The sequence below is a fragment of the Solenopsis invicta genome, chromosome 2 (assembly GCF_016802725.1).
Source record: "Solenopsis invicta isolate M01_SB chromosome 2, UNIL_Sinv_3.0, whole genome shotgun sequence".
Taxonomy (NCBI): Eukaryota; Metazoa; Arthropoda; class Insecta; order Hymenoptera; family Formicidae; genus Solenopsis; species Solenopsis invicta.
In genome coordinates this window covers 19237437-19248399 of record NC_052665.1, presented here as the reverse complement: position 1 = coordinate 19248399, position 10963 = coordinate 19237437, and the positions used below count along the sequence as shown (strand labels likewise).

General features: G+C 30.4%; 2 protein-coding genes across 2 annotated transcripts; both read left to right on the top strand.

Annotated features, from left to right (window-relative positions):
• Positions 1 to 1645: 1645 nt before the first annotated feature.
• LOC105193765 (troponin C, isoallergen Bla g 6.0101-like) lies at positions 1646 to 3577 on the top strand. The gene is made up of 5 exons (XM_011158346.2): positions 1646 to 1900; positions 2060 to 2093; positions 2238 to 2381; positions 2718 to 2972; positions 3058 to 3577. Exons 1-5 carry the CDS (start codon positions 1898 to 1900, stop codon positions 3081 to 3083), a joined length of 462 nt encoding a protein of 153 aa, XP_011156648.1. The 5' UTR covers positions 1646 to 1897; the 3' UTR covers positions 3084 to 3577.
• Positions 3578 to 5672: 2095 nt separating this feature from the next.
• Positions 5673 to 8361, top strand: LOC105193756 (troponin C, isoform 1-like). Its single transcript, NM_001304587.1, is given in 5 exon segments — positions 5673 to 5714; positions 6020 to 6047; positions 6127 to 6270; positions 6353 to 6604; positions 8156 to 8361. Coding segments are annotated over 5 exon segments (462 nt in total). The 5' UTR covers positions 5673 to 5711; the 3' UTR covers positions 8191 to 8361.
• The last annotated feature ends 2602 nt before the right edge of the window (positions 8362 to 10963 follow it).

Below are 10963 nucleotides of genomic sequence, written 5' to 3'. Positions count from 1 at the left end.
CAAATTACAAATCTTTTCTAAACTATTACAAAAACTTGAAAATTATTTTAGAGTAATTATGAAAGAATTATTATGCAAATAAAGAAAAATATAAAATTAAAAAGAAAGATAAAAATTATTCTTTTGTTTTTGATCATACATATTATCAATTTCAAATAATCTATTATAATATATACGTTTCTATCTTAAATGATGTATATCCTACATGATGTTAGCTAATGAATATGTTTGGAATTCTCGGTTCACTTTGGGCTAAACTAAATTTGGCCAACAGCCCAAAGTCAATGTCAGGTTCTGAGAAAACGCATAGATTACAATATAAATAAATTTAAAATACTTTTACAATTTTATTGTTAAGGTATATATATATATATATATATATATATATATATATATATATATATATATATATATATACATATAATTTTTTACTGTTTAAATCGTTAGTATATAATTTTCTTTGAGCTAAACTGTTCAACTTTATCTTTCTAAAATTTGTTATTATAATTTTAGAGTCTTGATGAGTTCATAATTTCATTAGTAATCTCTATCTCTTTTCATGGAATTAATTAATTTGATTTCTAGAAAGATAATACGTTTGATTATAGATATACAGATAAAAGTATATAATCAAATGAAAAGTAAAGAAAAAGAGATTTTAAAATTTATTTAGGAAATTAAAGACAAATATACATATGTGTTTATAAAGTGATAAAATCAAGATGACCCATGAAAGCGTACGCTTTTAACTACCCTAAACTTAGTGATTTGCAATGAGCCGTTTATTATGGTAACGAAGCGATTCCCCAGAATTATTTTTAGCTGTTAGATCAGTAGTTCGATTTAACGTCGAAGCTTTATCTGATTGGCTAGTAAGGGTTAACATACATATATCGAGGTTAAAGGTAGTTGCCAGATGATTTTTTTCGCTGTCAGCAATCCACTACAATCCTCTAAAAGGATGCAATGCCAAACCGCTGTATGTACGATACGATGCAGCGTATAACCGGTTTCATGTTCGCGAATAGTTTGCTATGTGCGGGGGAACCGTTTCGCTATAACTATCGTCTAACGTCATACAAAGATAACATCAGATATGCTACAAATTCTTTCTTAGATTATGTCATCTCTGAATAGAAGTTAAATATTAATTGGAAAAAGGTTTAACATTTTCATGTTTTCGTAATAAAATAATAAATGCTTTAATAAAAAATATACAAATTTATAATTTATTATTCTTATGTGATATTAGTTTCAAGTTTCATAAATTCTAATTGGCAAACTAAACTCGATTAGAAATGAACTGAAATACGTAAATATTTGAAAACTGCGAAAATCTCTATCGGGATATATTTAGAATTTTTTAAGAATTTCTTAGCAATAGAAAATTTTTAAATTCTATTTAACTAAATATATATAAACGTAAAATTTATATACAGAAGCCAAGAACTGTGCAGTGTACTCAATTTTACAACAGTTCTTTTACTAAAGAATGTAAAATTACAACATTTATGCAAATGACAACATTTGCGCACGCATCTCTAACAATTAATAATGTCATGTAATATTAATTTTCAAAGATTTAAAATGCCAATTAAAAAACTCGAATGTTTATTCAGTTGCTTCAGCTCGTTAATTGTTTCGTGTAGAGATAGTGATACAGTCGTGAAGGCGTCCTAAATAAAAGTCTTTTTATAGCGAGTTCGGTTCGATACATGATTGATCTATTAACACCGATTGTGGTTGTATATCTATAGCATTGTGCCGCTAATTAGTTTACTACAGCTCAGTAGGTCTTTTTCGTCGGTGGAATAAGTTAGCTGCGTCCGAGGAAACCCGCGTTAACTGTTTAAGCTTAATTAATTCGAGTTTTACTAAAAAAGCGAACTTTAACGACATGGTAATTTAAGTGTAAATTATCTATGAATTGTCCGAATTAGTAACATAGTAAGAAAGTGTTGTTTACGTGTTGTTTAGTGCTTTATGTATTTTAATACATTTCTAGTAATTTATATACTAATTAACTATTTCGTTATTAATAATGTTAACTCAATTACAGGAAGAAATTCAGCTTAGCAAAGATCAAATATCTCGTAAGTACATTCGTTTATATTAAAACGTCATTGTTTTTGTTATCAGTAAATGATGTGACTATTTTGAAATTATTATTATGATCGATTATAATTAGCGTCTAGAGGTTTGGTATACAAAAATTGAGAAATAATTTTCCTGCGTAGATTTGAGAATGGCATTTGACACGTTCGATAAAGATAAAAAAGGATGTATCAGTACGAATATAGTAGGCACAATTTTAGACATGATGGGTCAGGCAGTCCCAGCAGAAGAGCTCTCGGCACTTATTATGGAAATTGATACCTGGGGTAAATATTGATGTATAAAAAAATCTATTAAAAAAGAAAGTCGTATTCTTCGTGTTATTCCTTTACGAGATAATGACATTTTATAATACATTTACTCCTAACAAATTTTATGAACAAAGTTTTCGTCCAAATAAAAAATTGTTGAGTTTTATATTATTTTTAGAACGTGCTCACAAATGCATGATAAACATATATTATTAATAAATTCCAGAAAAAATTATTTTTGGAATATATAACGAATTTGAAACTACAACTGATAGAAAGAGAGTACTAACGTAACAGAGATGAGTAATGGAATTAAATAATGGATTCTATTGAATTAAATTCCATTTTTAGGGTCTGGTGAATTAAAATTCGAAGAATTTTGCCAATTAGCGGGGCGCTTTCTCGAGGAGGAAGTTGACACAGAAGCGATACAACAGGAGTTACGAGAGGCGTTTAGATTGTACGATAAGGAAGGCAATGGTTATATCACTACCGACGTGTTCAGAGACATCCTTCATGAATTAGATGACGCATTATCTCCAGAGGAGCTTGACATGATCATAGAGGAGGTAGACACTGATGGATCTGGCACGCTCGATTTCGATGGTAAGAGATCTTGCGCGGTGCACAGGTGTTAATCCACTCCGTCTTCGTCTGTGCGTACCTGACTAACCCGGCGTTTACGTTGCAGAATTCATGGAGGTCATGACAGGATAAATTATGACTTTGGCACCACGCGGATGCACCGTGTCGATCGCCCACGTATCGAACAACGAGTGTGCCTGTATAAACAGAGAGACCAAAATCTCTTCGAAGTCGACGCTAGCAAAGTATAAGTTTGCTCGTTAATCATGTATGAGAAAAAGTCATTGTAAAATATTTGTACAAAATATGTGAGCCAGTGGTTTCGATGAAAGATACTCAAAAATAAATCTTACAGAATTTTTAACATTTATAGACTGTGCGTATGTCAAATATAATTTGGGGGAGATTTTGGGATCTCTGTAATTATATTTCAAGTATAATAATGATTATCAGTACCTTGGAATTCATAGAGCTATTAATTTGTCAAGATTGCAAAATTGCTATTCTTTGTGTCAGGTTTTGGACATTGAACTCTCATTAGTTGTTAATTTAATCAATTACTGAAATTTTATAATATGTTTTGTCTAGGTAATGTGTATGTAATTATATATATATAATTTCAAAAATTGGTCTAACTTATTTAATTTCCTAAATGTATATTTAAGATATTATAAAAATACAAAAATATATATATGTCAAAATGAAAGTAATAAATATCTATTATGTCATAAAAAATTAAGAAAATATATTATAAGTATAAAAATTTAATTATTTTTTGTTTCACTTTACTATCAAGAAAAAATTGTCAATAATTATAATTAAGAGAAAAATAAATTTTAATTTCTAGTAAATTGAAATAATATCAAATTGCAGTTTAAAAAATACTAATGTTTTGATATAGATATTGATAAGAACATTGTCGTTTTTCTAAACTTAATTTTTACAATCGCGTGTGTAAAATTAACACCCTAACATTAAAATTCCATACTTTTGATAAGTTTTCAGAGTTCCCGTTTCATATTGAGAAGACCAAAAGTTCCCTGTACTATAATTCATAATGAAAATTCTGCTCAATTATGATCTCAAATTTAAATTAAAAAAATAAGATACGCACTTTATATCGAAATTGAAGATCGAATATTTCTAAGTGGCTTAATAGCTTAGATGTGCGTACTTCATGTTCTAGAAAATTTATAATTATATAATTACTAGCAATACAAGAAGTCGCATTTAAAAATATATGCTCGCGTGTTGGCAGTAACGGTAACACGTGCTTTGCACGCATCAGCAGTGGTATTACACATTCAACTCTATAACAGCAGCATAATCTATTGTGAATTTTTGTCAGAAAAGTAACGACGGCACGTGTACCAAAGAGCTCGACAATGCATGCTATGGCAAACGACTGTATTACGGAATAAATGATAAAATCACCTAAATATAATAGCAGACCGGGCTTTATGAGGTTATAATTAGGAGTCTAAGAATAAGGCATGCACAATTATTGCATAGAACTGTCTTGGGTCAGCATCACCCGTGAATCCCCCGGCGATGCGCCAATTCTGTCTATTGTTGCAGTCACACATTATGTCGCTCGTAAATCCTGCCGTTCAGACATATTACAAAATTTCATAATGAATCACTTGTGTGGTCTCGACAATGGTGCAAACTTTAATCATAAAATGTCTCTGCAATGATCTAGACTAGAGACATTTCAGTGATTTGAAAAAAATTGAATGACATGTTTCAATAAAGAATTGTGAATAAAAATTATAAATATTAGTAAAACTTGTATTATCATGCGCTAAGTAGAAGTTTTAAAAAATAATCTCGAGAAAAATTTTCGTAAACTAATAATTTTGTGCAGTTGTATTTTTTAATTATAATATAATATAATGTATGCTATAACTTTAGACTAAATTATGCCAAAAAATTTTCTTTAAAATCAATAAATTTAGATTGCATTGTAATAAATTCATATTATACGGTGGTAAATTATTTATAAAAAAGACATAATATCAATATATCAAATTAAAATTATATTTGTTTAAAAATATAAAAGAAACAATTTTGATTTATCTATAATATATTAAAATATGAGGAAATTTAATAAATCTAAAAATAGATGTGATGCATTTTTCTGCACATAATACGACATATTGATACAATTATTTTTATAAAATATCACATAAATTTATTATTATAAATCTCATGTAACTTATTAATATAAAAAATTGTTAATTTTAGGTATTAGCAAATTTAAACTGTTTTATTACAAATACGTAAAATAAACTAATATAATATTGATACAGCTGTACTTAAATGTTACTCACATCATGATCATAATTAATTTGATTTTCGTGCTACACATCATAATTAATTATTCGCATCAAGACGAATCGCGTGCGATATGTTCGCATTAATTTTGTCAGAGTAAGCATGTCAGAATATTTGGAGCAGCCGTTGACGAATTGAACGTATGACTGTAGTATTAGCGCGGATAATTTTTAAAAATAAATGTGTTGCCACAAGTTCTGCATAATTAGGTAAAACGCGTCTGAGAAAATAAAGTGGGGAGAACGTCCTCGATGAATTTGAAAACCGCTAGACGCGGAATGTAGATATTACCTAGTCAATCACGTGCCAGAAGATCATCGTTATGATCACTTAAAACAGAAGTTCACCGCCAGAATCTGGTGCATACCCGGATAAACCGTCGACGCCAACGTACCACGAATAGCGCGTATAGTTACCATCGCTATGGCAAGTCATACACTTTCGATAAACGCGAGAATAATTTGTTAAGTCCTACTTTTCCCAGTGTAAAACGTAAAATTAAATCTACAAATAAAAATAATATTTAATGTGTATAATTAATTATGAAATTAAATAAAAATAATAATTCCATAATCAAGTTTAAATATTGATAACAAATGTCACTAAAAAAACATTGTTTTTGCATAAATTTATTCAAATTTATTAAAATATTATTTTTAATAAGATTATGTTTTCAGTAAATTAATAGCATAAAATCATATAAACAATAATGAAATATCTCATAATTCCAGGATGATTTAACCAAGGATCAGCAGGCCCGTAAATATCTTTTTATCTTATATATATATAAATTTACAATAAAAATTTAGAGTAACATAAAGCTATCACTTTTCTATAGTGTTGAAGAAAGCCTTTGATGCTTTCGATCACGAAAAGAAAGGCAGTATCGGTACTAACATGGTAGGCACGATATTGACCATGTTGGGTTACGAGCTTAGCGAAAAGACACTGCAGGAAATCATTAAGGAAGTTGACGAAGACGGTAAGTAAAATATATTCTGTCGATCTTGCGTCGATTTTCTCTTAATCGCATTCCCTTAACGTGTCTTCATACATACTAACAGGTTCCGGAGAACTCGAGTTCGAAGAATTCTGCACGCTGGCTGCTAGATTCTTAGTAGAAGAGGATTCGGAAGCGATGCAGCAAGAATTACGTGAGGCATTCCGGTTGTATGACAAAGAGGGCAACGGCTACATAACTACCGCTGTTTTTCGCGATATCCTTCACGAACTCGACGACAAGCTATCACCGGAAGAACTCGATCTAATGATCGAAGAGATCGACGCTGACGGCTCAGGAACGCTCGATTTTGACGGTATTGTTATTATATATCCCTTTTACTATTTCGCGCGATGTGTTAGTTCGGAGACGTCAAGGAAATTAAATAAGTTAGACCAATTTTTGAAATTATTTTTCAATTCACAATTATTCTTAAAAAAAAAACTAAAGCAAATAATTTAAATTAGTTTAACTCAAGTGCTAATCATATTTTAATTACGTTAATACTATTTTGAGTGAAAAATTAATAATAATTAAAAATTTTGTGCTTTTTTTCTATTTCATGAGTTGCAAGATGATAAAATAATTAAAGTAATATTATTTTAACGTAAGATAAATAAATTTTAATGTTTACAAACTTATTAATTGTTGTTGTAACCCATTAAGCTTTAGAAGCTCTACAAGTTTTTTTTGTTTTAAATCTTTGTGACTTGACCCCTAATCAAAATTATTAGATCACAATTGGTATCTAAAAGTAAAAAGAATTGCTCTTTCTGAAAATCTAATCAGCGATGGGATAGTATAAAAAAAATGTTTAAAGCTGAAAAGTAAAGAAAATGATGACTCCTGCTTTTTTATTAACAAATTCTTAACTAATAAATGAAAAATGATAGTCTAATTTTCTGAGTGGAATAAATTGATATAATTATTATTTGAATAATAATTTGTATACTAATTATACATATATCGATTTAATAGATTCATTATATTCTGATAGATCCTTACTTTCATTATCAGTCAGAAAAATTATCGCAAAATTTATTTAAAACTACTAAACTAGTTTTTGGTAAGTGTTTCTCTACCCATATTAAATAGCTTATTACTTTATAAAAACGAACTTAATTGCAAACAAAATATTTATTACAAAAAATAAAATAGAAAAGAGTTATATTAAAATTATGCATCCAGATAAGCTTGAAATCATAGATCATTAAAAACATAGTACAGATCTGACTAGAGGCGTACTAAAGAAGAGAATAGATGGAACTATAAGCTCCAGGCTAATGCTGCTATTTATTAACAAATACTTGAATTAACTCCCAGGTAATAATTCACCCGTAGTAGCATTTAATGGTTATTAGAGTACAACGCTAGATCTTGTATTTATCAAAATAAATAGGAGTTACAATTATATTATTAAATTTTAAATTATAGATTTATAGATTTATAAAATTATAGAATTTATTAGATATAATGTTAATATCGTATCAAATGATGTATCAGTATTATGGTCTCATTTAAAACTATGGCACATACTTAGTAACTAATGACATTTAAAATAATGTATTTAAGAAATATGCCAGATTACATCTAACGATCGTAATTTCTGAGATACGATAATATGTGACACGCTTCGAAAGCCAAGGAGTTCATTTAAAATGTGCTCGAGTTATGAAGCCGCGAGCCAAGTAAATTCGTTTCGCGCACGTCAACGTCAGCGGAGCTTAACATAACCGGCACTAATAGCAAAGTCGATCGAACACGTTCAATAAGTCTCTCGCCTTGGGTGGTTCGCCAAGTTTGTAGCCCGCGGGAAATGTGAGGCGCCGTCTGATTTCGCTAAAGTCCGCATTTTGCGCGCTTTCAGAGTTCATGGAAGTCATGACGGGAGGCGACGACTAAGGCAAGTTGGTAATGAAGATGGGCATTCGGAGGCTGGTTGTTAACGCAATTGGCAACGCCCGTCAGAGAGAGCGTTCTTTCTTCATCATTCAGGCACGCACTTCTGCAAACCACTAAACTACGGCCAAGCGGGAAATTGGACGTTTATGATCATTCGTGGCATCGCTGGCTGACGTTCGGTTACTTTCATCATGCAAAAAGAAGATCACAACGTTTCCGAACGCTTTTAGCCGATGCCGGAAGTAATGAAAATCCCAGAGTACCTCGAATAAATCGAAACAGCGTTTGTGAAAAGTAAAGTAGCAATGCAAATTTCTTCGTCATGGCAAAACGAGTACGTGTGCAAAGCTCCAACGCAATTACCTCTAGTTGATTACTACGCGAGGAAAGTAATAATTTCCTACTCCACGAATATAACGTTTTGAGAGTTTACTAATGAAAGTACGAAGAGGTCCAATATGTAACACAAATCTCGCTATTTAATGTGTAATAAGTTATTGAGTTATAAAGCCTGCGTAAATATTGTGTTTCGTATTTCTTTTTACGAGTGAGTGCCTTGCGCCTGAACAATATTTCCCGGTGCGCAAAGTAGCGTGTCGCGTTCAGGTACACAAGGCGCTACTTTCTTCATAAGTTTAGCATCAATTGCGTCATTACAACAGATTCTATAATTTCCCAACAAACACGAAATGATTTCAAGAATTTGAAACTTTCTTTTACCGTCTTTCAAATATTACTTATCCAATACTGTAATATTTAGCAATCAAATTCAGAATGACAGTCTTATTAGCATTAAATTTAATAATTTCAAAATTTAATATTTCAGAATTTACATAATATTTAAAAAATAATTTCTAATTAATTAAAAATGTAGAAATGTTATTGTTATCTGTCGATAAAAACTATTTTCCACATCATATGTATGCACATGTACACACACACACATTTATACATGTGATACATGAGCATATCATTAAATAAATATTTTTCTATAATTCTGACTCTTTATTAATGCTCCTCTACTCTGTTATTTTAAGACACTTTCAGAGTAATAATAAATAATTAATAAGATAAATATCGATATCATATTTGAAGGTCGTGACAACTATATTAGTAATTGTTATAATGTAATTATAACATTTACTAATGTGTTACATTATAACAATTACTAATACATGCAGATCGCGTTATTTCATAATTATAGTTATCATATTTATAATTATCCATTCATATACTTACGTGTAATCGCACAGTTATGAGTTAGTTATAATTTGTCAAATAAAATATGCAGACTAAGTATCCCGTAACTGTTGTTTTTCTCTCTCAAGAAATAAAATAATTTTATAGTTATAGATGATCACATATATTATATCAATTTCTATTAAGTTTATTAATAGTTTTTTTAATTTTTTAATAAGAATATAGTGAAATTCGCTTTTTATGATGCAAAACGTGATGACGAATAAAATTAGATGCACGTGACTAAAACAAATGTCCGCAATCATTCACACCGATCACTAGCTATCCGACCAGTGGCATTTCCGTTCTGAAAATGAACCACGTAATAATAAGTGCAGCAATAAACGTCGCGGTGTGTGTAATCATGTTGTGAGAAACCTTACCAAATCGGGTATCTGAAATGTTCAGTCACGGAGTTATATCGCGATTCTCACGTTGTCGTAGACTAATCTGCTTCGCGTGAAAATGACCGACCCATTTATTATACAGAGAACTCGAATTTCTCTGAGAGCACAATTATTTGTCAGAGTCACTGAAACTAGAAGTGTCGTAACTTTATGTCCCGATGATCTAATCTGTTGACCTTCCTGTTTCTTCTTACAGTGAATAAACTCGAGCATGATCATAATACGATTTCACCACATAATGAAGCAGATGTATTATAATAAAAATATAATATAATAATATAAAAGAAATGATAATCTCTTGGTTTCATATATTGCTTATGATCTCGTGTGATGGATTAAAGCATTTGATAAATTAATTTAAGAACCAATTCAAATCCATTTGCAATTTATATGTTTTAATTTCTGCTTTTGAATCCTAATATATATGCCGTCATTTTTACTAAGTACACGAAAAAAGAGTTTTTATAAAATATCTAAAAATTGTAACTAGATACAGATCTAAAAATAATTTTATTGAATCGTCAAAATATCCTATCTGAAAAAGTACATGCATCGACACCCGAAATCTTGAAGATTGATATTGTCGCTTTTTCGATGTGCTGATTATTGGTTTTCATTTAGCGCTTACTTCATGAACGGCTGTCATCGCGGAGATCGCGTATTTTGACTACTCGCTTTGCGTTTTTTATTTATTTTTTTTAAATTGGTACGAGACACGACCGCGCCTCTTGATGTGTATTGGGGGGTTAATAATGTAATATCCAATTTGTAATTTGCATGGAATTACGTAATATTAGAACCTTTGTAACGGGCGCGTAATGGACGCCTGTTTTGTTAAGTAAACATAAAAATTATACATAAAAACCAAAAAAATTTCAGCATAAAAAAGTATTTTATATAGTTACAAGCATCTTTTTCGTGGCACATGCAAAAGACATTGTTTGTTACTCAAATCGCAGAATAACGACTTAGCAGTTCGAACGCGACAGACACGGGATCGATAGTGAGCTCATTGCAAATGCATTCTGCCTTTTATATCACGTTTAACGCACGTCTAACGTCAACTAAGCTTTCTCAACCACAATTCATACGACACTTGTATTTGTTACAAGCCATAGTCGCAGGCA